The following is a 26,971-nucleotide window of genomic DNA, read 5'->3' on the forward strand; positions in this document are numbered from 1 at the left end:
GGGGTGGGGCTTCGGGGCTCCCGTGTCCGCGTGCCGAGTCTGCGCACTGAGACCCGAAAACGTCTGTTGAACAGAGTGATTCTTATTGGTTGATTCAGATCGGGTTCTCGTGACGTCACAAAGCGGGCATTGGAAGTGAAACTTCCTCCTGTGTCTCCAACATCTGTGAGTGAAACACTTTCCTTTCTCCCCCTTTCCATTTCTTTTCTCATTCTCACCTTCAATTGGTCACTTGCAGCAACTGAAGGGAAAGGAAGTGAATCCAGGGAGGGTGCAGACTCTGCAAAGCTTGGCCCAGGTCTCTCTCTCTCTCTTAAAGACATTGACATCCTTTGTTCCCTCAGCTCGACACATTTATTTGTCTGGCTAAAAGGATGGTCTCTTTCCCAATGCTCACAATTAAAGGGCTGGTTTCCCCTGGAGATGGCTCACATTTAAGGGGTCAGTAAATTAATATCAGAGAGATATGTCTAGTATTTTTAAATGGTACAGATTAGATATATTACATATGGTCTGTAATAAAGTACATTTATTATTAACTCCAGTTGTGTAATATTGTGCTGTAGCTATGTTATATATTTCCAGTCATCTCTTCCCTCAGTGGGTTGTTAGTTTCTGGATTTCTCTTCCACATGGACCAGTGGAGTTTGAGAGTCAATGAATATATTCATTACGAAGTCTTACAACACCAGGTTAAAGTCCAACAGGTTTGTTTCGATGTCACTAGCTTTCGGAGCGCTGCTCCTTCCTCAGGTGAATGAAGAGGTATGTTCCAGAAACACATAGATAGACAAATTCAAAGATGCCAAACAATGCTTGGAATGCGACCATTAGCAGGTGATTAAATCTTTACAGATCCAGAGATGGGGTAACCCCAGGTTAAAGAGGTGTGAATTTAACCTGGGGTTACCCCATCTCTGGATCTGTAAAGATTTAATCACCTGCTAATGGTCGCATTCCTGGTATTGTTTGGCATCTTTGAATTTGTCTATATATGTGTTTCTGGAACATACCTCTTCATTCACCTGAGGAAGGAGCAGCGCTCCGAAAGCTAGTGACATCGAAACAAACCTGTTGGACTTTAACCTGGTGTTGTAAGACTTCGTACTGTGCTCACCCCAGTCCAACGCCGGCATCTCCACGTCATGAATATATTCATGGATGAGTTGGACAGATTTTTAATATTTCTTTTGTTATTTTTAAAAACTTTTAAAAATAATGAATGCAACAGACTAACAGAAAAATTGATGGAAAATGGGTACAATGTAGAACAACTGATATTGCTGCATAAATACAAGCAACACATTGCAGAATTAATTTGTAGCAGGATATTTTAGGGACCAGAGCCGCTATATGAAATGCCAGATTAATTGAACAACCGGTAAACAGAGTGAGTGGGGAAAGAGGGTAAGATTATATAAAAACAGAAGGATACCAATGCACACCCCAAAACAGACTAACAGCATAGTTGAATTAAAATAACATAGATGACACAGAATCTCTATAGTGCAGAAGGAGGCTATTCGCTTCTTCAAGTCTGCACTGACCCTCAGAAAAAGCACTCACCGAGGCAGACTCCCCGCCCGATTCCCATAATCCGGTGCATTGATCATCGTCAACCCACCTAACCTAACATCTTTGGACACTAAGGGGCAATTTAGCATGACCAATCCACTTAACCTGCACATCTTTGGACTGTGGGAGGAAACTGGAGCACCCAGAGGCAACCCACACAGACACAGGGCGAATGTCCATGTCCACACAGATAGGCATTCAAGGAATCAAACCTGGTTCCCTGGCTCTGTGCTAACCACTGTGCCTCACTGTGCCCTACTCTGGGCTCAGTTGAATTGAATTCACTGATGGAAATCCCTGGAGGAGCAAGTCTGTCAAATTGGAGCACATATATTTGAGACAGGGGTCTCATTATTTAACAAATGCATCAGACTTAGAATGAAGTACAGACATTACAATTGCAATGGGATACATTCTGTAATCAGTCTGTGCCAGTTTTGGATAGAGGGAGAACTGATTGGCCTGCTTCCATATCGAGCCTGATGGATGTTGGGTCTATGGTAACCAAATTCCGCGTGAAACTAAGATGAGAGGCCAATTGGTAAAGCCTGATATTCCGGAGACCCCCACCTTTAGCTCCTGGTGACTGGAGCTTAACTAAGTTGAGGTGAGGTTTATTTTTATTCCAGATAAATGTACTAATCATTCCATTAGTTTCCTGAATGACCATGGTTGACAGCAGCATAGGCAGCATCTGCAGAGGGTATGCAGTCTGGGCAACACATTCATTTTAACGAAGGTGATCCTCCCTCGCCATGAAATCGGAAGAGCCGACCACCGGCCAAGGTCCCACCTAATAGTCACCATCAGCTGTGGACAGTTGGCCCCATGTAGCTGTCTAAAAAGGGGGGGAGGGTCATTGATATTCCCAGATATTTAAATCCCAAGGGGGGAGCATCTGATTGGGAACTTAGCAAGAGGAGGGGGCTTACCCTTCAACACCCCCCCTCCCCTCACCAGCATGGCCTCTGACTCAGTAAAATTCATCTTATAACCAGAGAAGGCACTAAATCTATCCACAATCGGGTACAGCTAGTTAAGATGAACATTTTGTGGTTTTTATTTTTATCTCCGTGCCTAATGGTCTTTTTGCCAAAATTGGTCTTTATGGGGGTGGATTGGTTGGTTTAATCGTTTGTGTGGGCAGATAAGGTGGCAAGGATTAGGAAGACGGTGATTCAGAGAGGGCGACAGTCAGGCAGCTTGGCCCTGCTGAACCTGTTATACTATTATTGGGCGGCGAACGCAGAGTAGGTGTGGGGTTGGAGCAGGGAAACGGAGGCTTTGTAGGCTTACATTAAAGGGTAGGTGGGGTTAATGGGTTATAGGGATAGGGTGGAGACATGGGCTTATGTAGGGTGCTCTTTCAAAGAGCCGGTGCAGACTCGATGGGCTGAATGGCCTCCTTCTGCACTGTACGGATTCTATGTTCTATAATTTAAAGGAACTGCTAGGTGGGAGGGGAGGGAGGTGAAGAGTTTGGTTAGGGAGTTGGGGTGGGTTTAGGGGTTTTGTGTTGGTTTTACTTTGTAATGTTATGTGTTGCAAATGTTAAAATCTGAATGAAAATACTTTTTAAAAAATCTATCCACTACTCCAATAATGTCCAGGACTGAAACACTGGGGTTCAACACAAACAGCAGCCCGTCATCTGCACACACAGTGATCTTGTGCTGCCTCACCCCAGTCCCGATATCAGAGACTCCGATCTGATAGCCTCTGGCATTGGCTCAGTGGACAAGGGGGACAGAGGGCAGCCCAGTCTAGTGCCTCTCTGAAGCTGAAAATTCGATGCCCGCAAACCATTGGTGAGCACCGCCGCTGCCGGTTTGTGATGTAACAATTGAATCCACTCAATATAATCCTCACCCAACCCGAAGCCTCGCAGCGGATACACCAGATAATTCCACTCAACTCAAGCAAAAGCTTTCTATGCATTGAAGGAGATCACCAGCCCATCCAATGCATATTTCTGAACAGCCTGAATCAAATTCAGCAACCTTCCAACGTTGTTACTGGAAAATCTTCCGCGTATAAACCCAGTCTGGTCCTCCCGCACGATTGTCGGAAGGATGTCCTCCAGCCTTATCGCCAAAACATAAGATCGCAGTTTCAAGTCAACATTCAAAAGAGAGGGAACTTGTGACGGGGATGTGCTGAGCAGTCACACATCAGGTGGCTCTCCTCCATACAACAGAAAAATAGGCACTGTCGGCCGAATTTAGCCGCAAAATCAGACTTCAACATCCCCTCACCCTCAACAATAGTGCGGACAACAAAATGCTAGGAAGCAACAGCTCGAAAGGCTGCAGGGTCACAGACACTGCGGCAATGGACAGGAGCGGCGAGCAAGCGGGTCGGCGGCCCCAATCGACTACGTGGCCCAAATGCTGGGCAATCTGATTGGGAGGGACAGCTTCCCCAAACCGCCAGACATCGACAGGGCGTCACCTCGCAATGAACAGGGGAGCCAGCTCATAGGAGGGAGGGGGCGAGGTCAGCAGAGCGCAGGAGAGGGTGAGGAGGAGGCAGCAGGGACACAAGCAGAGCGGGTGTAGGATGGGGGTCAGATCGATCCTGGGTTGGGGGGGGGGGGGGGGGGGCACACCAGCGGGAAAGCTAGTGCCAGGAAGTACGGGAGAGAGAGGGCCCGTGGCACATCTCCCACTGGGAAGAGAGCGTCTGTGTGAGTGGGGGGGGGGGGGGGGAGAAAGAGAGGATAGAGGAGGGGGATACGGTGGGGTGGGGGGCAGAATAGAAGAGGGGGGGATACAGTGGGCTGGGAGGGAGATAGAAGAGGGGGGAATACGGTCTGATCATGAGCGGGGGAACTTCACACCTGTTTGCAGGATCCATTTACTGACAGATCAATCCCAGAACAGGGAAAATGACAGCCATGGTGAGGGAACTGGGAACGTTCATGGAGCAGACGGGGGCAGTGGATCCCTGGCAATTCTTACACCCGGATGAGAAGGAATTCTCGTTCTTCTCACCAGTACACAAGGTCTACACTCACATCGGCTTCTTTGTTGTGGGGAAATCGGTACTTCCAGAAATAGCTAGAGCGGAATAATCCATGATTGTAATCTCAGACCACACTCCACATTACATGGATGTGAGGTTGGAGACGGGACAAACCCAATGCCCCACATGGAGGTTGGACACGGCCCTCTTGGCCGACAAGGTCTTCTGCCAGAAAACATCACCGGCCATCGGCAAGTACATCACTAACAGCCAGAACGGGGAAGTCTCACCTTCCACATTCTGGGAGGCACTGAAGGCTGTGATTCGGGGAAAAATAATCGCCAAAAGGCTCGTAGAGACAGGGAAGAGAGAGCGGTTAGGCAGCAACTGATCAACTCCATTCTGGAGGTTGACAGACGATACTCCGAGGCCCTGACCATAGAGCTTCTGCTGGAGAGGAAGAAGCTGCAAAAGAACTTTGACCTGCTCCCCACCAGGAAAGCAGTGACCACTCCACCAGACACGGAGGACCTTTTATGAGCACAGAGAGGGCTAGCCGCCTGCTGGTTCACCAGCTGAGAAAGAAGGCAGCCACTAGGGAAATAGCCCAGGTAAAGGATAACAGAGGCAGACTGGTAGAATAATTTTTATAATTGTCACAAGTAGGCTTACATTAACACAGCAATGAAGTTAGTGTGAAAATACCCTAGTCGCCACACTCCGGCACCTGTTCGGGTACACTGAGGGAGAATTCAGAATGTCCAATTCACCTAACAGTATGCCTTTCGGGACTTGTGGGAGGAAACCGGAGCTCCCGGAGGAAACCCGCGCAGACATGGGGAGAACGTGCAGACTCCACACAGACAGTGACGGGAATCGAACCTGGGACCCTGGCGCTGTGAAGCAAAATTGCTGACCACTGTGCTACCGTGCCGCCCAACCATAGGTGTCCCGTAGCCCAACCAAAAAAGGTCAACCAAGCGTTCAAGGCCTTCTACCGGGGACTGTACGCCTCCGAGGACCCCCTCCTCCCCGGAGAGTGTTCGGAATCTTCTTGGGCCACAAACCCAACCTGGGCAAAAACAAAGATTTCCCGGTGAGGGGGAGGGGCAGAGCTGGAGGGCCTCCCAGTTAAAATAGCCCAAAACAAATCCCGCTACCTGGAGATCCAGGTTTCCCACGAGTGGACACGGATCCACAAGTGGAAGCTGACCAGTCTGGCGGAGGAAGTCAAAAACAACCCACAGAGATGGGATGGATTCCTGCTTTCCCTGGCGGGGAGGATGCAGATGATCAAGATGAATGTACTGCCCAGGTTCCTCTTCCTGTTTAGATCCTTACCGATCTACATCCCCAAGGCCTTTTTCCATTCAATAGATAAGGTGATTATGGCGTTTGTGCGGAGGGGCAAGAATTCCCAAATCCCTAAAACAGTACTACAATGGAGAAGAAACATGGGAGGCCTGGCCCTCCCGAACTTGCAATACTGTCACTGGGCAGCCACGGCCGAAAGAGTGAGGAGATGGGTAAAGGGCCCAGACATGGAATGGGTGATGATGGACGAGTCCTCATGTACAGGAATGACCCTCCGGGCCCTCGCCAGGGCAACACTCCCATCCCCGGCAGCACCAGTCCAGTGGTGGTAGCTACCCTGAGAACCTGGAACCAGATGTGGCAGCATTTCAGTCTGACCGATGTGTCCTTCATGGCCCCCATCTGCGGCAACCATAGGTTTGCACCAGCCATTCTCAACACCACCTTCAAGAGGTAGAGACAGGGTGGGGGAACACTGATGGTTAGGGACTTTTACACGGGAAATAGACTAGCGACCTTAGAGGAGCTGATGGAGAGACTGAACCTACCAAACAGGGATGAGCTCCAGGTCAAACACTTTCTCTGCAAGGAGACACCAGCACACCCAGAAACCCTGAGAAGCACAATGCAAGAGGAGTTACTGGACGCAGACAGTCTGGGGAAGGGAAACTGTGGGGACCTGTACGGACAACTCTTAATAAGGATGCGCTCCTTACTTGACGAAACCCAGGAAAAATGGGCAGAAGAGCGAGGGTCGGAAATAGGGTGGGGTCTCTGGAGCGAAGCACTGAACGGGACCAACTCCACCTTCTCCTCCGCAAGGCTAAGCTTCATGCAGCTGAATGTTGTGCACAGAGCATACCTGACACTAACCCGAATGAGCAGGTTCTTCTCGGAGATGGAGGACAAATGTGAATGGTGCCAGCGGGGCCCGGCAAACCATGCCCACATGTTCAGGGTATGTCCCAGACTTGTCGAATTCTGCACAGCCTATTTAGAGGCAATGTCCATGGTTATGAAGGTGGAGCCGTGCCCACAAATGGCAGTCTTCGGGGTATCGGACCAGACAGAACTACTCATGGGGAAGAGGGCGGACGCCCTTGCCTTTGCTTCTCTAATCGGCCGCTGGAGAATCCTGCTCGGCTGGCGATTAGCAGCACCACCCACAGCTGCAGACTGGCTGGCAGACCTATCGGAATTTCTCCACCTGGTGAAGATCAAGCTCACCGTCCGAGGGTCAGAGGATGGTTCCCACAAAGTGTGGAGGCCATTCACCAACTTGTTCCAGGACCTGTTTGAAGCCAGCGGCCAATGGAACACTGGGGAGGGAGGTGGGTGTACGGGGGCCAACGGGATCACAGGGAGCAGGCAGGAAAAGAGGTGGGGGGGGCTACTGGGACAAGGTGGGAGAACCAGAAACCAACTGACACAGAGACCAGAGAGCCGAGAACAAAAACACAAGAGGAGGAACCCCCAAGGGAAGGTTTAAAACAGGACAGGGAGTGCGCGGGGTGGAAGGGGGGAGGCCCATCAATGGGTGGGGGGGGGGGGGGGGGTGCACCGTCCACTTGTAAATAATAGATAACTCCCATTGTACAGTGAAGGGCCCAGGAAAGGACCCAGAAACGACGAGTGAAGGGGCGGAGGGGAGGGACGGGAGATGGGGGGACCGGCACAAAGGAAATTGACATGCACATTGTAATCGGCAGAGTTACCCTGACTGCTTGGATAGTGTATAATAAGCATTGCCACAAGTCTGTTACTGGATGAAAAAGAGGTGAAAAAAACTTCCCCATCCAATCCCGCCTCAATTTAAAGTGTTCCTCATAATCCAGATGGGTTTCCTGTAATAAAGCGATGTCGACTTTCTCCTTTCGAAAGGAGAGGATATTTTTCCTTCTGATAGGGTGATGGATGCCCCGTACATTCCCTGAGAAAATTTGCAGATTAACTGCCACCATTAGTTAGGCAACAAGAGAGAACAGGAACAGATTTTCACACCACAATCGTGCGTGCGCCATTACCCCCTCCTCCAACTCACTTTACACCAGAGGCACCAAAGTTTCTCCAAATTGCTCCTTTCACAGATAAAAGCCCCGTCTGTACCAGAGTAGGATAAAGTCAACAACACATAAACCCTCCCATAATAACAAAAATACAAAAGAATCACCACCACAATAGACCCAAGGGGACATTCCTCAATAAGACTGAGGACCCGGAGGATTAACCTCACGGCCAGACTGTCGTTACCCTCAGGAAACCTTCTCCAAAATGAGGAGAAGAAAAGTAACTTTTGTAAATTGTTTTTACAGGATATTAGAAGAGGAGGAATTACAGACAGAAATCTCAAACATCACGTCTCAATCTGACTGAGTCTCCCAATTCCTTGAAACTGAATATCACCGGACTTTGAATCGAGAAGGAGAAATGTTTGTCTTTTCTGTCGGCTTCAAAACATCAGTGTGACTGGAAAAGCACCGAGACACACACGCCCGAGTGAGAGTGTTCCAGGGCACTGACTGTGGAAAGAGCTTTAACCAGTTACGCAGCCTGAAAAAACATCTCACCATTCACAGCGGACAGAGACTGTACACGTGTTGTGTGTGGACGAGGCTTCAACTGATCGGCAAACCTGGAGAGACACGAGGAGACCCAAAACATGGAGAAACGGTGGAAATGTGGGGACTGTGAGAAGGGATTCAGGGTCCCATCTCAGCTGGAAGTTCATCGGCGCATTCACACTGGGGAGAGGCCGTTCACGTGCTCTGTGTGTGAGAGGGGATTCGCTCAGTTATCCGACCTGCGGAAACATCAGCGAGTTCACACTGGGGAGAGGCCGTTCACCTGCTCTCAGTGTGAAAAGGGATTCACTCAGTTATCCACCCTGCTGACACACCAGCGAGTTCACACTGGGGAGAGGCCGTTCACCTGCTCTCAGTGTGAGAAGAGATTCACTACTTCATCGGGACTGCTGGCACATAAGCGAGTTCACACTGGGGAGAGGCCGTTCACCTGCTCTCAGTGTCAGAAGGGATTCACTCGGTTATCCGACCTGCAGAGACATCAGCGAGTTCACACTGGGGCGAGGCCGTTCACCTGCTCTAAGTGTCAGAAAGGATTCGCTCAGTTATCCGACCTGCGGACACACCAGCGAGTTCACATTGGGGAGAGGCCGTTCACCTGCTCTCAGTGTGAAAAGGGATTCACTCAGTTATCCACCCTGCTGACACACCAGCGAGTTCACACTGGGGAGAGGCCGTTCACCTGCTCTCAGTGTGAGAAGGGATTCACTACTTCATCCGGCCTGCTGACACACCAGCGACTTCACACTGGGGAGAGGCCGTTCACCTGCTCTCAGTGTGAGAAGGGATTCACTACTTCATCCGGCCTGCTGACACACCAGCGAGTTCACACTGGGGAGAGGCCGTTCACCTGCTCTCAGTGTGAGAAGGGATTCACTACTTCATCCGGCCTGCTGACACACCAGCGAGTTCACACTGGGGAGAAGGCGTTCACCTGCTCTCAGTGTGAGAAGGGATTAACTACTTCATCGGGTCTGCTGGCACACCAGCGAGTTCACACTGGGGAGAGGCCGTTCACCTGCTCTCAGTGTGAGAAGGGATTCACTACTTCATCTGGCCTGCTGACACACCAGCGAGTTCACACTGGGGAGAGGCCGTTCACCTGCTCTCAGTGTGAGAAGGGATTCACTACTTCATCCGGCCTGCTGAGACACCAGCGAGTTCACACTGGGGAGAAGGCGTTCACCTGCTCTCAGTGTGAGAAGGGATTCACTACTTCATCGAACCTGCTGACACACCAGCGTGTTCACACTGGGGTGAGGCCGTTCGCCTGCTCTCAGTGTGAGAAGGGATTCACTACTTCATGGAGCCTGCTGGGTCACCAGCGGTTTCACACTGGGGAGAGGCCGTTCACCTGTTCTCAGTGTGAGAAGGGATTCATTTGGTTATCCAACCTGCGGAAACACCAGCGAGTTCACACAGGGGAGAAGGCGTATGAACGTGATCGGCATTTCCCTTGACCCTGCCCCCAACCCGAAGTGTTGGCGAAACTGCCTCCAGATTTTCAATGAAGCTATTATTACCAGACTCCCTGAGTATTTACCCGGAGCTATCGGGAGCGGCGCTGTTGCTAGTGCTTTCAGTCCCGACCCCCTGCACAAACTTTCCTCCATTCTGACCCACTGGGAATCAACCCCTCTGACCCAGCTCCGCACCTCTCCACATTCGCTGCCCAGTAGTAGAACATCAGGTTCGGGATAACCAAACTCTCTGCCTGCCTTCCTCTCTGTATCAGCACCTTTCTCTCTCTGGCCACCTTCCCTCCCCATATGAACGAGGTAATCCTTCCCTCAATCTCCCTGAAAGAAGCCTTTGGCAGGAAAATCGGTAGGCATTGAAAAAAAAACAGAAATCGCAGCAAAACATTCATTTTAACCACCTGTACCCGACCCGCCAGTGACAGAGGGAGACCATCCCACCTTGCCAGATCAGCTTTCACTCTCCCCACCAAACTAGTGATATTGTACCTGCGAAGCCTCCCCCACTCCCGGGCACCCTGCACCCCCAGATACCTAAAGTGAGTCCCTGCCCTACGGAATGAATGGCAGAGGAGTTAAAACAGATTTTTTTTGCATCAGTCTTTATGGTGCAAGATACTTTGACTATCCCATTAATACTAAAGAATACGAATGGAACAATTAAATACCATCACTGGAGAAGTTGTATTGGACAAACGAATGGGGATAAGATCAGTCTCTTGGATGGCTGCAGCCTAGGATCCTAAAAGAAATGGCTACAGCCTAGGATCCTAAAAGAAATGGCTACAGGGATAGTGGATGCATTGATTGTAATTTTCCAAAAATCCTTGGATTCTGGAGAAGTACCAGAGGATTGGAAAACTGCCCATGTGACAACCCCTGATTCAAAATGGGAGGGAGGCAAAAAACGAGACACTATAGGACGATTAGCCTAACATTTATTATTGAAAAAATGTTGGAATCAATTACTAGGAAGTAATAGGAGCACATTGAGAAAATCATTATCGAATCAAGCAGAGTCAGCATGGCTTTTGTGAAAGGGAAACCGTGTCTGACAATTTTATCAGAGTGTTTCGAGGAAGTCTCAACCAGAGTGAATAGAGGGGGACCAGTAGATGTGTTGTATTTAAACTTCCAGAAGGCCTTTGACAAGGTACCTCACAAACCGTTAAGTCATGAGATAAGAACCCATGGTGTTGGAGGTAGTATATTGACATGGATAGAGAATTGGTTAATGAGCAGGAAACAGCGAGTGGGAATAAGGGGTTCTTTTTCAGATTGGTGACCTGTAACCAGTGGGGTTCCACAGGGGTCAGTGCTGGGATCGCAACTGTGTACAATTTATATTAATGACTTGGGGGAAGGAAGTGAATGTACTGTGCCCAAATTTGCAGACAACACAAAAATAGATGGAAAGGCAAGTTGCGAGGGGGATACAAACAGTTTGCAAAGAGATATTGAGAGGTTAAGCAAGTGGACAAAAAGTTGCCACATGGAGCATAATGTGGGAAAATGTGAAGTTAATTTTGGAAGGGAGAACAAAAGAACAGTATTTAAATGGAGAAAAACTGCAGAAAGCTGCAGCACAAAGGGACTTGGGGGAACTTGTGCACGGAACACAGAAAGCTAGCAGACAGGTGAAGCAGGTAATCAGGAAGGCTCATGGAATGTTGGCCCTGATTTCAAGGGTGTTGGAGTATAAGAGTCGGGAAGTCTTGCTGCAGCTGTACAAGGTGCTGGTGAGACCACATCTGGAGAACTGAGAGCAGTTTTGGTCCCCTTATTTAAGGAAAGATATTATTTTATTGGAGGCTGTTTAGAGAAGGTTCACGAGGATGATCCCCATTATGGAGGGATTGTGTTATGAGCAAAGGTTAAACAGGTTGGGACTCTACTCATTGGAATTTAGAAGAATGAGAGGTGATCTCATTGAAACATCCAGGATTCTTAAGGGGTTTGACAGGGTAAATGCGGAGAGGATGTTTCCCTCATGGGAGTGTTGACCAGAGGGCATAGTCTCAGAATAAAGAGATGTCAATTTAAGACTGAGGTGAGGAGGAGTTTCTTCTGAGAATCTTTGGAACTGAATTGTGGGGACAGAGTCCTTGTGTATATTTAAGGCTGAGATAGATTCTTTTTTTTAGTTTAAAAAAAAATGTAAATTTAGAGTGCCCAATTCATTTTTTTCCAATTAAGGGGAAATTTAGTGTGGCCAATCCACCTACCCTGCACATCTTTGGGTTGTGGGGGCGAAACCCACGCAAACATGGGGAGAATGTGCAAACTCCACACTGACCGTGACCCAGAGCCGGGATCGAACCTGGGAACATCGTGAGGCAGCAGTGCTAACCACTGCGCCACTGTGCTGCCCGGCTGAGATAGATTCTTGATCAGTCAGGGAACCGAGGATTACGGGGAAAGGGCAGGAAAGTGAACATGAGGAATGTTAGTTTCAGACATGATCCTATTGAAATGTGCAACAGGCTGGAAGGGCCGAATGGCCTACTCCTATTCCTTATGGTCTTAGTGTGGTCTTATTCCCACCTATCCCTGATAAACTTTCACCCCTTGATTTTCAAGAATCTATCCAGGTCTGCCTTAAAAATATTCAAAGACTCCGTTTCCACTGCCCTTTGAGGAAGAAAGTTCCAAAGACTCCCAACCCTCAGAGAAAAAAGTTCTCCTCCGCCTTAAATGGGGCAAGTTATTGGTTTTGTAGTGACCACAATTTCTAGATTCTCCCACAAGAAGAAACATCCTTTCCACATCCATCCTGTCAAGGCCCCTCAAGATCTTACACGGTTCAATCAAGTCACCTAAACTCCATCGTACACAAGCCCAGCCTGTCCAATCATTCCTCATAAGACCAGCCTCCAATTCCAGGTATGAGTCCAGTAAAACTTCTCTGATCTGCTTCCAACACATTTACATCATTCCTTAAATGAGAGCAATATTGTACGCAGTGCTCCAGATGTGGTCTCAGCAATGTCCTGTATAACTGAAACATAACCTTCCTACTTTTGTATTCAATTCCCCTCACAATAAACAATAACATTCTATTAGCTTTCCTAATTACTTGCTGTACCTGTATACTCACCTTTTGTGATTCATGCTCTTGGACACCCAGATCCCTCTGAATCTCAGAGCTCTGCAATCTCTCACCATTTAGATAATAAGATTTTTTATCCTTCTGGCCAATATGGACAAAACATTTTCTCACGTTATTCTCCATTTGGCAGATCTTGTTCCACTCATTTAACATCTACCTTTTTTAAAAAAAAATATTTTATTGAAAATTTTTGGTCCGCCAACACCGTACATTGTGCATCCTTGACACAATATTATAACAACACAAATAACAATGACCTATTTTATAAACAGAAAATGAATAAATAATAAATAACAAAAATGAAAACTAACCCTAATTGGCAACTGCCTTATCACAAGTAAGACTCTCCAAAAATATAATTTAACAGTCCAATATATAATTATCTGTAGCAACGACCTATACATATTATATAGTATATATTAACAACCCTGAGAGTCCTTCTGGTTCCTCCACCTCCACCCCCGCCCCGATCCTGCTGCTGCTGCCTTCTTTTTTCCATTCCATCTATCTTTCTGCGAGGTATTCGACGAACGGTTGCCACCGCCTGGTGAATCCTTGAGCCGACCCCCTTAGAACGAACTTAATCCGCTCTAGCTTTATAAACCCTGCCATGTCATTTATCCAGGTCTCCACCCCCGGGGGCTTGGCTTCTTTGCACATTAGCAATATCCTGCGCCGGGCTACTAGGGACGCAAAGGCCAAAACATCGGCCTCTCTCGCCTCCTGCACTCCCGGCTCTTGTGCAACCCCAAATATAGCCAACCCCCAGCTTGGTTCGACCCGGACCCCCACTACTTTTGAAAGCACCTTTGTCACCCCTATCCAAAACCCCTGTAGTGCCGGGCATGACCAAAACATATGGGTATGATTCGCTGGGCTTCTCGAGCACCTCGCACACCTATCCTCCACCCCAAAAAATTTACTGAGCCGTGCTCCAGTCATATGCGCCCTGTGTAATACCTTAAACTGAATCAGGCTTAGCCTGGCACACGAGGACGACGAGTTTACCCTGCTTAGGGCATCTGCCCACAGCCCCTCCTCGATCTCCTGCCCCAGCTCTTCTTCCCATTTCCCTTTTAGTTCATCTACCATAGTCTCCCCTTCGTCCCTCATTTCCCTATATATATCTGACACCTTACCATCCCCCACCCATGTCTTTGAGATCACTCTGTCCTGCACCTCTTGTGTCGGGAGCTGCGGGAATTCCCTCACCTGTTGCCTCGCAAAAGCCCTCAGTTGCATATACCTGAATGCATTCCCTTGGGGCAACCCATATTTCTCGGTCAGCTCTCCCAGACTCGCGAACTTCCCATCCACAAACATATCTTTCAGTTGCGTTATTCCTGCTCTTTGCCACATTCCATATCCCCCATCCATTCCCCCCGGGGCAAACCTATGGTTGTTTCTTATCGGGGACCCCCCCAAGGCTCCAGTCTTTCCCCTATGCCGTCTCCACTGTCCCCAAATCTTCAGTGTAGCCACCACCACCGGGCTTGTGGTGTAGTTCCTCGGTGAGAACGGCAATGGGGCTGTCACCATAGCCTGTAGGCTAGTCCCCCTACAGGACGCCCTCTCTAATCTCTTCCACGCCGCTCCCTCCTCCTCTCCCATCCACTTACTCACCATTGAAATATTAGCGGCCCAATAATGCTCACTTAGGCTCGGTAGTGCCAGCCCCCCCCTATCCCTGCTACGTTGTAAGAATCCCTTCCTCACTCTCGGGGTCTTCCCGGCCCACACAAAACCCATGATGCTCTTCTCAATCCTTTTAAAAAAAGCCTTCGTGATCACCACCGGGAGGCACTGAAACACAAAGAGGAATCTCGGGAGGACCACCATCTTAACCGCCTGCACCCTCCCTGCCAGTGACAGGGATACCATATCCCATCTCTTGAAATCCTCCTCCATTTGTTCCACCAACCGCGTTAAATTTAACCTATGCAATGTGCCCCAATTCTTGGCTATCTGGATCCCCAGGTAACGAAAGTCCCTTGTTACCTTCCTCAACGGTAGGTCCTCTATTTCTCTACTCTGCTCCCCTGGATGCACCACAAACAACTCACTTTTCCCCATGTTCAATTTATACCCTGAAAAATCCCCAAACTCCCCAAGTATCCGCATTATTTCTGGCATCCCCTCCGCCGGGTCTGCCACGTAGCAAATCGTCCGCATACAAAGATACCCGGTGTTCTTCTCCTCTAAGTACTCCCCTCCACTTCTTGGAACCCCTCAACGCTATCGCCAGGGGCTCAATCGCCAGTGCAAACAATAATGGGGACAGAGGGCATCCCTGCCTTGTCCCTCTCTGGAGCCAAAAATATGCAGATCCCCGTCCATTCGTGACCACGCTCGCCATCGGGGCCATATACAACAGCTGCACCCATCTAACATACCCCTCTCCAAAACCAAATCTCCTCAACACCTCCCACAAATAATCCCACTCCACTCTATCAAATGCTTTCTCGGCATCCATCGCCACTACTATCTCCGTTTCCCCCTCTGGTGGGGGCATCATCATTACCCCTAACAGCCTCCGTATATTAGTGTTCAGCTGTCTCCCCTTCACAAACCCAGTTTGGTCCTCGTGGACCACCCCCGGGACACATTCCTCTATTCTCATTGCCATTACCTTGGCCAGGATCTTGGCATCTACATTTCGGAGGGAAATAGGTCTATAGGACCCGCATTGTAGCGGGTCCTTTTCCTTCTTTAAGAGAAGCGATATTGTTGCTTCAGACATAGTCGGGGGCAGTTGTCCCCTTTCCTTTGCCTCATTCAAGGTCCTCGTCAATACCGGGGCGAGCAAGTCCACATATTTTCTATAGAATTCGACTGGGAATCCATCCGACCCGGGGCCTTTCCCGCCTGCATGCTCCTAATTCCTTTCACCACTTCTTCTACCTCGATCTGTGCTCCCAGTCCCACCCTTTCCTGCTCTTCCACCTTGGGAAATTCCAGCCGATCCAAAAAGCCCATCATTCTCTCCTTCCCATCCGGGGGTTGAGCTTCATATAATTTTTTATAAAATGTCTTGAACACTCCATTCACTCTCTCCGCTCCCCGCTCCATCTCTCCTTCCTCATCCCTCACTCCCCCTATTTCCCTCGCTTCTCCCCTTTTCCTCAATTGGTGTGTCAGCAACCTGCTCGCCTTCTCCCCATATTCGTACTGTACACCCTGTGCCTTCCTCCATTGTGCCTCTGCAGTGCCCGTAGTCAGCAAGTCAAATTCTACATGTAGCCTTTGCCTTTCCCTGTACAGTCCCTCCTCCGGTGCTTCCGCATATTGTCTGTCCACCCTCAAAAGTTCTTGCAGCAACCGCTCCCGTTCCTTACTCTCCTGCTTCCCTTTATGTGCCCTTATTGATATCAGCTCCCCTCTAACCACCGCCTTCAGCGCCTCCCAGACCACTCCCACCTGGACCTCCCCATTATCATTGAGTTCCAAGTACTTTTCAATGCACCCCCTCACCCTTAGACACACCCCCTCATCTGCCATTAGTCCCATGTCCATTCTCCAGGGTGGGCGCCCTCCTGTTTCCTCCCCTATCTCCAAGTCTACCCAGTGTGGAGCGTGATCCGAAATGGCTATAGCCGTATACTCCGTTCCCCTCACCTTCGGGATCAACGCCCTTCCCAGCACAAAAAAGTCTATTCGCGAGTAGACTTTATGGACATAGGAGAAAAACGAGAACTCCTTACTCCTAGGTCTGCTAAATCTCCACGGGTCTACACCTCCCATCTGCTCCATAAAATCTTTAAGTACCTTGGCTGCTGCCGGCCTCCTTCCAGTCCTGGACTTCGACCTATCCAGCCCTGGTTCCAACACCGTATTAAAATCTCCCCCCATTATCAGCTTTCCCATCTCTCGGTCCGGAATGCGTCCTAGCATCCGCCGCATAAAATTGGCATCATCCCAGTTCGGGGCATATACGTTTACCAAAACCACCGTCTCCCCCTGTAATTTGCCACTCACCATCACGTATCTGCCCCCGTTATCCACCACTATAGTCTTTGCCTCGAACATTACCCGCTTCCCCACTAATATAGTTTTTCGCATCTAGCCCCGAATGGAACACCTGCCCCACCCATCCTTTGCGTAGCCTAACCTGGTCTATCAGTTTCAGGTGCGTTTCTTGTAACATAACCACATCTGCCTTAAGTTTCTTAAGGTGTGCGAGTACCCGTGCCCTCTTTATTGGCCCGTTCAGCCCTCTCACGTTCCACGTGATCAGCCGGGTTGGGGGGCTTCCTACCCCCCCCTTGTCGATTAGCCATGCCCCTTTTCCAGCTCCTCACCCGGTTCCCACGCAGCTGTATCTCCCCCAGGCGGTGCCCCCCCGCCCGTCCCCTCCCATACCAGCTCCCCCCTCTCCCCAGCAGCAGCAACCCAGTAATTCCCCCCTCCCACCGCCCCCCCGCTAGATCCCCCGCTAGCGTAATTACTCCCCCCATGTTGCTCCCAGAAGTCAGCAAACTCTGGCCGACCTCGGCTTCCCCCCGTGACCTCGGCTCGCACCGTGCGACGCCCCCTCCTTCCTGCTTCTCTATTTCCGCCATGATTATCATAGCGCGGGAACCGAGCCCGCGCTTCTCCTTTGGCCCCGCCCCCAATGGCCAACGCCCCATCTCCTCCACCTCCCCTCCTCCCCCATCACCACCTGTGGAAGAGAGAAAAGTTACCACATCGCAGGATTAGTACATAAAACTCCTCTTTCCCCCCTTTTTAACCCCCCTCTTCGCCCCCCACATTCGCCCCACCACTTTGTTCAAACGTTCTTTTTAATAACCCGCTCATTCCAGTTTTTCTTCCACAATAAAAGTCCACGCTTCATCCGCCGTCTCAAAGTAGTGGTGCCTCCCTCGATATGTGATCCACAGTCTTGCCGGTTGCAGCATTCCAAATTTTAACTTCTTTTTATGAAGCACCGCCTTGGCCCGTAGCCCTTCGATCGCCTGTAGTATCGGGGCCAACAGCTCTTTCTTCATTTCCTTTTTGAGCTCTTCCACACAGCATTTCAGGAACTCTTGTTGTTCAGGGCCCCATGTTAAACTGCCACCTTCCGACGCCATCTTGGTTTTTGCTTGCCTTCCTTGCCGCTGTTCTAAAGGATCCACTGCAATCCGGCCACTTTCTCCTCCTTTTTTCATCCGTATCCAGGGGGGATTCCCTTCTGGTTTACCGCACAGTGTTTTTAGCCGTCAAAATTGCCGTTGGGGCTCCTATCAGGAGCCCAAAAGTCCGTTTCACCGGGAGCTGCCGAAACGTGCGACTCAGCTGGTCATCGCCGCACCCGGAAGTCTCACGTCTACCTTTTTAACCTCCTTATGTCCTTGTCACAATTTACTTTCCTGCTTATCTTTGTATCATTGGAATAAAGGGGCAGGACTTGGCCATTCAGCCCGTCGAGCCTGCTCCACCATTCAATACGATCATGGCTGATCATCCACTTCAATGTCTTTTCCCCACATCCTTTGTGTTATTGGGATTTAGAAATCTGTCAGTCTCTGTCTTAAACACACTCAATGACTGAGCTTCCACAGCCCTCTGGGGTAGAGAATTCCAAAGATTCACAACTTGTAGATCAAACCATTGCTCCGTTCTATCCTCATATTCCTGTCAGTTTATTTCCCTCAAAAGCCCATCCAATTTCCCTTTGGAAACATTCCAACATCTCTGCTTCTACCCGCATCGTAGGAAGTGGCTTCCAGGTATTTCCCACTTTCTTCAAATGCAAATGAGTCTCAGTGAGCACAGAAAGAGGCCATTCTGTCCATTGTTCCCATGCTAGCTCTTTGAATGAACTATCTAATTACTCCTATCGCCCAGTAAGTTCTTTTCCTACAGAATCTGTCCAGTTCCCTTGTGAAAGTTACAGTTGAACTTCCTTCCTGCAGCTTTGTCAGGCAGTGAATCCCAACAACTCGTTCTGTTTTAAATTGAATAATTTCACAATACGTTGTGTTTGGATTTTTACAGGGGATTTGAAATGGCACCCCCCGTGTCTTCATATCTAACCCTGAGTGAAAGACGTGGCCTACCCACCCTTTCCTTAGCCTAGTCTGGTCCTCGATCTTCAAATGTGTTTCCTGTAAAAATGGCACATCCGCGTTTAAGCTCCTCAAGTGGGCGAACATGCACGACTGTTTGACCGGCCCATTCAGCCCTCTCACTCTCCCTGTGATCAACTGGTCAGGGGGCGTGCCCCTCCCCCTCTCCACTGATCAGCCATAGCTTCTCTTGGGCCAGCCCCGGCCCACATCACGCAACTCTCCAGGCCCGCCCTCTGATGCCCACCGTCACCAACCCCCTCCTTATCGCACTTCAACAGCACCACCTCTGTCAACACCCTGAACAACACAATCTCAATACTCTGATCACCTGCTCACCCCCCACTGCGCTCCTGTGAACTAGCTCGCCCAGCTAGCCTGGCTGACCCGCCCACAGCGGCAAACTTCCTACCCCCCACTGATCCCCCCCTCCCCCCAGCACTTCCATGGTGCAATCAACAATAACAATAAGAAAATAAAAGATGCCCTCACCCCACCTGATCCTCCAGCCTCCCAGCAAAGAACCTCGCAAGAAAGACAAACGATCCCTGAGTGAAACGAGGTTCTTCCCTGACCGTCACCCCAAACAAAACAATACAATAAAAAAACAACAATCACAATGGGACAGAGAGAATCAGCATCTCCTCACACCTCCTCCAAAGTTCAATGTCCTTCTCCTGCCAGTCCATTGTCTCTCTCAAACTCCATCACCTCCGCCGGCGCTCCAAAATAATCCTCACGACCATTGTGGGTCACCCAGAGGTGGGCAGGGTACAGCATCCCGAACTTCACCCCCTACTTATAGAGGGCAGCCTTGACTCGGTTGAATCCCGCTCTCTTCTTGGCCAGGTCCACACACAGGTCCTGGTATACCCAGGGCTCATTACCCTCCCAGGTACATCTCGTCTGCCTGGCCCCCCTCAAGATCTTCTCCTTATCCAGGAATCGGTGTAACCTCGCCACCATAGCCCTCGGCGGCTCGTTCGCCTGCGGTTTCCTCATCAGCGCCCTGTGCGCCCGATCAACCACCGGGGCCAGTCAAAGGCCCCTTCCCCCATCAACGTCTCCAGCATTTTGGCGACACGAGCCTGCACCGCTCCCTCAATGCCCTCTGGCATCCCCACAATTCTTAAATTCTGTCTCCGGGAGCAGTTCTCCAGGTCCTCCACTTTCTCCTTAAGCCGCTTCTGGGTCTCTCGCATCATCCCGATCTCGGCCACCAACGAGGTAAGCTACACCTCGTGCTCCCCCACCTTCTGGATCGCCTGGCTCTGGATCTCAAGCCTCAGCTCCACACGATCGATCCCCGCTCTCAGCGGGAGTACCACCTTCTCCAGATCCTCCAGAACCTCCCTCCTCCGTTGGCTGAAAATTTCATTCAGAAAGTCAACCAGCTGCTCAGTCGACCATTGAGCTGGTCGGGCTGACCCCCAGCTCTCCGCCATCTTTCCCTGTGTCACACAAAGAGCTTCTTGCTCTTGCAGCTCCTTTCTTCTAAACCCACTTCTGGTCCACAAATCCATTCACCGATGGAGTAAAGTCTTCCTCCACCACTCTTAAACCATTTTCCTTCAAAACATCTGCCCAGCAACTGGGGAGAAGGACCAAAAATTCCACCTCGAGCAGGAGCTGCCAAATGTGCGACCACTCACTCCATGGCCGCCACTGGAAGTCCGATTATTTCCAGTCTTGTAATATTATTCGTCACTCAGTGCTATAGAACTTGTGTGTTGCTAAAAAGAGGGACCAGCAGTCGAGGCTTTTCATCCTCACTCATCCGGACAGATCCAAGAATAGCAAATTTCAAAGGGAACAATTTTTTTGAAAACAGGTCCTGATTGTTTGGCAAGTCAGAATTGATTGGGCAATTCTTTGCCATGTTGATTGCAACACAGAGCAATTGACTCCCAATATTTTTGTGTAACTAAAGGGGTGAAAAATGTCCAGCTACTTTTATTCCAGTAATACCAATGATTATCAGGTTTCTACTTTCTTGGGCAGGAAGTGGTGAGCATGAATCTGTGAAGCTGGATGAATCAGCACCTTTAGGAGAATTTGGAGGGTGTATATTATGTTTTCGGAATAACTAGCTACGGAAACAGACAAAAGTCTGCCTTGGTGCACCACTAGGTGTGAGAAGAGAATTGGAATGGAATATTAGGTACTGCACAGTGACACTGGCCAGAGGGATGTGGATGGAAATTTACTTTTGGGAAATGAGAGAGGAAAGAATGTTCCATAGAAACTGAAATTGTCTGTTCTATGTTTCTAGCTTGTAATGACAGGAATTAATTTTGTGATCTCCTTTTACAGGATATTAGAAAGTTGAGGATTTACAGAAAGTAAATCTCAAACCAAACATCACATCAAGATCTGACAGAGTCACTCGATTCATCTGGACCGGAATATCATTGGCATTTGAAGGTGGAAGGAGAAATGTTTATCTGTTCTGACTGCTTCAAAAGATTTTAAACATCAGTGTGACTGGAAAAGCACCGAGACACACGCACCCGAGTGAGAGTGTTCCAGACTGTGGAAAGAACTTTAACCAGTTCCACAACCTGAAAAACATTGCACCATTCACAGCGGAGAGAGGCCTTATCTCTGTTCTAATTGAGGAAAAGATTTCAACTGACCAGTAAATCTGGAGGGAGACCAGGATACCCACATCATGGAGAGACCATGGAAATGTGGGAATTGTGGAAAAGGATTCAAAGTCCCGTCTGAGCTGGAGATTCATCGACGCAGTCACACTGGGGAGAGGCCGTTCACTTGCTCGGTGTGTGGGAAGGGATTCACTCAGTCATCAACATTACTGAAACACCAGCGAATTCACACTGGGGAGAAGCCATTCACCTGCTCTCAGTGTGAGAAGGGATTCACTCAGTCATCCCACCTGCGGACACACCAACGAGTTCACACTGGGGAGAGGTCGTTCATTTGTTCACTGTGTGGGAAGGGATTCTCACTCTCATCTCACCTTTTGACACACCAGCGGGTTCACACCGGGGAGAGGCCATTCACCTGCTCCGAGTGTGGGAAGGGATTCTCTCAGTCTTCCACCATCCTGACACACCAGCGAGTTCACACCGGGGAAAGGCCTTTCATCTGCTCCGGTGTGGGAATGGATTCACTCTCTCATCCCACATGCTGATACACCAGCGGGTTCACACAGGGGAGGCTCTGTTCACCTGCCCTGACTGTGGGAAGGAATTCACCCGATCGTCCAACCTGCTGACCCACCAGCGGGTTCACACCAGGGAGAGGCCGTTCACCTGCCCTGACTGTGGGAAGAAATTTATTCAGTCATCCCACCTTCTGACGCACCGGCGAATTCACTCCGGGGAATTTTAACAGGGATGTCTCTGTAGGGTGGACGATTGACTGAATCCCTTCCCACACTGAGCACAGGTGAATGGCTTCTCCCTAGTATGAACTCGCTGGTGTGTCTGCAATTTGGATAACTGAGTAAATCCCTTCCCACATTGAGAGCAGGTGAACGGCCTCTCCCCAGTGTGAACTCGCTGGTGGAGCAGCAGGGTGGATGACTGGCTGAATCCTTTGCCACACTGCAAACAGGTGAATGGCCTCTCCCCAGTGTGAATCTGCTGGTGTATCAGCAGGGTGGATGACGTTTTAAACTTCTTTGCACAGTGAGAGCAGCTGAACCATCTCTTCTCCTCTGTGAATGTGCTGGTGGAACATCTGATCCACAGAGTTCTTAAAGCCACCATCACTGTCAGAGCATTTGAAGTGTTTCTCACGGTTATGACTGTCCTGGTGTTTCAGCAGGTTGTATGACTGACTGAGTCCCTTCCCACACACTGAGCAGGTGAACGGTCTTTCTCCAGTGTGAACCCGTTGGTGTCTCAGCAGGGCGAATAACCTAGTGAATGTCTTTCCACAGTCAGAGCAGGAGAATGCCCTCTCCCTGGTGTGAACTCGCTGGTGGGTCTGCAGGTTGGTAACTGACTGAATCCTTTGCCACACTCAGAGCAGGGGAACGGCCTCTCCCTGGTGTGACTGCGTCGATGAATTTCCAATTGCGATGGGCCTTTGAATCCCTTCCCACAGTCTTTGCATTTCCACGGTTTCTCCATGGTGCAGGTTTCCACGTGTTTCTCCAAGGTCAACGATTTATTCACGCCTTGTCCACACACACGACACGTGTAACTGGTTGAAGCTCTTTCCACAGTTAATGCTCTGGAACACTCTCACTCGGGGGTCTGTGAGTCTCAGACCCTTCCCAGTCACACTGATGATTATAATATTTTTAACCAGGCAGGACAAACAACTTATCCTGAAGATTCCAAGGCCAATAATATTTCCGTCTCAATGAATCAAAAGATTCTGTCAGATCTTCCTGTGATGTTGCGTTTGAGATTTGTCTCTGAATCCTCCCCTTCTAGTATCCTGTAAAATAAGTTGACAACAATTCAGCATTGTCTGTATAGGATAGAAATTTAGAATACACAATTCTAGTTTCTATGGAACATTCTTTCCTCATTCGTTCCCCAAAAGTAAATCTCTGTCTCACACACTCTTCTCCCATACACACTTTGCTTTATCTAACACACAGCCTCTCAAATCTCCAAAAGGTGGCAGGACATTCTGGTGGACAGGCCAATTCTCACCACTTCCGGTACAAGAAACAGAGTCCTGATAATCATATATAGAACTGGAATAAAATTAGTTGGATATTTTGCACCTTTAATCAATACTCAAAAGATTGATGATCAAACTGTTTTATTCACAATAGCAAAGCATCACCCAATCAATTCTGATTTGCCAACCAATCAGGACCTACTTTGAAATGAATGAAAATCGCTTATTGTTACAGGTAGCCTTCAATGAAGTTACTGTGAAAAGCCCGTAGTCGCAACATTCTGGCGCTTGTTCGACGAGGCTATTACGGGAATTGAACCGTGCTGCTGGACTGCCTAGTCTGCTTTCAAAGCCAGCGATTTAGCCCAGTGTGCTAATGTTCCCTTTGAAATTTGGTATTCTTGCACCTGTCCTGATGAGTGAAGATGAAAAGTTTCAACAGAAGTCCCTTTTTTTTTTAGCAATGCTTAGTTCAGTAGTACTAAGTAATGAATAATATCACAAGACTGGAAATAATAATCATTGCATCTTACAGAGAACTGTAAATAATATATTGAGTCAGTAATATGTAACAACACTGAACATAAATCTGTTCAGTGTTAATTTACTGTCCCCTTAAATGTCAGCCATCTCCTGGGGAAACCAGCCCTTTCATTGAACATTAGGAAAGAGACCATCCTTTTAGCCAGACAAATAAATGTGTCAAGCTGAGGGAGCAAAGGATGTCAATGTCTTTAATGGAGAGAGAGAGACCTGGGCCAAGCTTTCCGGAGTCTGCACCCTCCCTGGATTCACTTCCTTTCCCTTCAGTAGCTGCAAGTCACCAATGTCACCCAGAATGAGAAAATAAATGGGAAGGTTGAGACATTAATTTTCTGCTGTTGCCCAGAGGAGGAAGCTTCAGTCTAAAATTCTTGTCCAACTTCCGCTTTCTGACCTCACAGTGGAGTCCTGCCTGAATCAACCAACGGGAATCACGCTGCTCCGCAATGACGTCTCCAGATTCCAGTGCGCATACCCAGTACGGACACGGGAGCCCCACCCCCATCCATTGCTTCCCCTTCCCCCCACACCACCGAAATGCAAGGTTTCCCAGCAACGGGCTGATGACTCCGGCCAGAGCGAGAAGCCGCTCTGTGATCTCCCCGCGGCCCGGGACTGCGCATGCCTAAAGGAGAGGGACAGGTGCGCACGTTCGGGAAGAAGCCGCCTCCTGACCTTTCTGCTGAGATGTTGGCCAATGGGAAGAATTGGAGCGCCGGAAGGATTCTTGTCCTCCAGCCAATCAGAGCACGAGCTTTGTGTGAGTGAAGATTGTCTTCACTAAAATTGTCTGACTAAAAGGATAATATAATAATACAATAAGAATCACTTATTGCCACAAGTAGGCTTCAATGAAGTTACCGTGAAAAGCCCCGGGTCGCCACATTCCGGCGCCTGTTTGGGGCGGCTAGTACTGGAATTGAACCCGCGCTACTGGCATTGTTCTCCATTGCAAGCCAGCTGTTTAGCCCACTGTGCTAATCCAGACACTGGTCTCTTTCCTAATATTCCCAATTGAAGGGCTGGTTTCCCCAGAAGATGGTTGACATTTAAGGGGACAGAAAAGTAATATCAGACAGAGATATATCTAATGTTATATGGCACAGATTAGATATATTAGTGATGGTTCTGTAATAAAATACATTTATTATTTCCAGTTGTGTAATATTGTACCATCGCAACATTATATATTTCCAGTCGTCTCTTCCATTAGAGGGTTGTTTGTCTCTTGAATTCTCTTCTGCAGGGACCAATGGAGGCTTTGGGGGAGGGGGGGGGGGTGGAGGGGGAGGTCATTGAATATATGCACAGATGAGCTGGATAGATTAAAAAACATTTTTATTGGTTTTTAACAATGAACACAAAGTTACAGAAACATTGGTGGAAAATGGGTGCAGAGAAAAAGGGATATTCCCAGCATAAATACAAGGAACACATTGCAGAATTAATTTGGGACAGGATATTTGAGGGACCAGAGCCTCTCGATGAAATGCCGGATCAATTTAACAACCAGTTAACAGGTTAACATAGTGAGTGGGGAAAGAGGGTAAGATTATATAAAAACAGGAGGATAACAATGCAGGTTGCATATCCTTTAATATTGTGAAACAAACTAACAACATTGTCCAATTAAAATGAAGCATAAAAAGCTCATGGAAAGCCCAGGACGAGCAGGTCAGATAAAATGGAGCCTGTGTATTTGAGATGGGGCTTCCATACTCCGTGGAATACATCAGACTTAGAACGGAGTACAGACATTAAAAATTCCATTGGTATGCTTTCGATAATCAGCCTATGCCAGGTTTGGACAGAGGGGAAATTGTCGCTAATTCAGGAGTAGAGGATATTTTTACGAGAGGCAACAGTCAAGATATTACACAGCCTTTTTTTAAATAGAATCAGTGATTCGTCCATGTAGGAGACCCAGGATCAGGAATAAAGCATTCGACTCTAACACTCTGTCTAAAATCCTCTCCAGTTTCCTGACCACATTTGGCCAATAGGCTTGGATCTTGACAAAGGTCCATAAACAACGTACATAGTTGCCCTTGACTATCAGGCACTTGAGGCACATCGCGGATATAGTCTAAGACTAGACGTAATTTGAAGATGGTGCAGTATCTTGAACTGGATCTCCTTCATTTTATTGCAAACCAAAATTTTTACAGACATAGTCCCATTTGTTATCCCATATCTCCTCAGCAATATTGACTGTTAAGTCCCTTTCCCATGACTGCAATGCTCTCAACGTTGAAATGCAGCATCTGGTATTTAGAGTATCATGGAACTTGCTAATCAATTGTTTCAGCTCCACAGAATTCAGGATTCTTTCCACGGGGGAAATTGAGGAATCATGAGGCAAAGATCCCTTATTAAGAATAAAGTGCCTGAGCTGTAAATACTTAAAAAGGGTTTGTCTCAGGATATCACATTTCTGACAGAGTTGCTCAAAGGATGATATGGAAGCATCTCTGAACTTGTTTCCCAGCCTACAAACACCTCTATCTCTCCAGGTATCAAATCCATGGTCAATGAGACTGGGTGGAAAATCTAGACTGCCGTGGAGAGGAGAGTGGAAGTCAATGTCGATCTCCCTTCTAATTGGTGGGCCAACCTCCACGCTCTGAGAGTATTAATAATAACAGGATTATCACACTTAGCAGAACCTGTCTTAATGTCACCATAAACAACAAGACCTGTAGAGGGAGAACTGACTGGTCTGCTTCTACATTCAGCCAGGTGGATGTTGGG

General features: G+C 48.6%; 2 protein-coding genes and 1 long non-coding RNA gene across 4 annotated transcripts in view; 2 read left to right on the plus strand and 1 right to left on the minus strand.

Moving 5' to 3' along the window:
• Window positions 1–26,971, minus strand: part of LOC140419927 (uncharacterized) — a 378,337-nt gene that overhangs the window by 68,590 nt on the left and 282,776 nt on the right. The window lies entirely within an intron of this gene.
• LOC140419917 (uncharacterized) overlaps window positions 1–26,971 on the plus strand; it is a 49,428-nt gene that overhangs the window by 37 nt on the left and 22,420 nt on the right. Inside the window, exon 1 of one of the 2 annotated variants that reach the window (XM_072503969.1) lies at window positions 23,440–24,980. The exons of the other annotated variant lie outside the window; for it this stretch is intronic. The gene's annotated coding sequence lies outside the window, so the exon portion shown is untranslated. Of the gene's footprint in view, window positions 1–23,439; window positions 24,981–26,971 lie in introns of those variants that run through there. 2 annotated transcript variants of the gene reach the window in all.
• LOC140419919 (uncharacterized) lies at window positions 4–13,931 on the plus strand. The gene is made up of 2 exons (XM_072503975.1): window positions 4–165; window positions 8,166–13,931. Exon 2 carries the CDS (start codon window positions 8,513–8,515, stop codon window positions 9,893–9,895), a length of 1,383 nt encoding a protein of 460 aa, XP_072360076.1. The 5' UTR covers window positions 4–165; window positions 8,166–8,512; the 3' UTR covers window positions 9,896–13,931.

Source organism: Scyliorhinus torazame, chromosome 5, assembly GCF_047496885.1.
Source record: "Scyliorhinus torazame isolate Kashiwa2021f chromosome 5, sScyTor2.1, whole genome shotgun sequence".
NCBI classification, from domain to species: domain Eukaryota; kingdom Metazoa; phylum Chordata; class Chondrichthyes; order Carcharhiniformes; family Scyliorhinidae; genus Scyliorhinus; species Scyliorhinus torazame.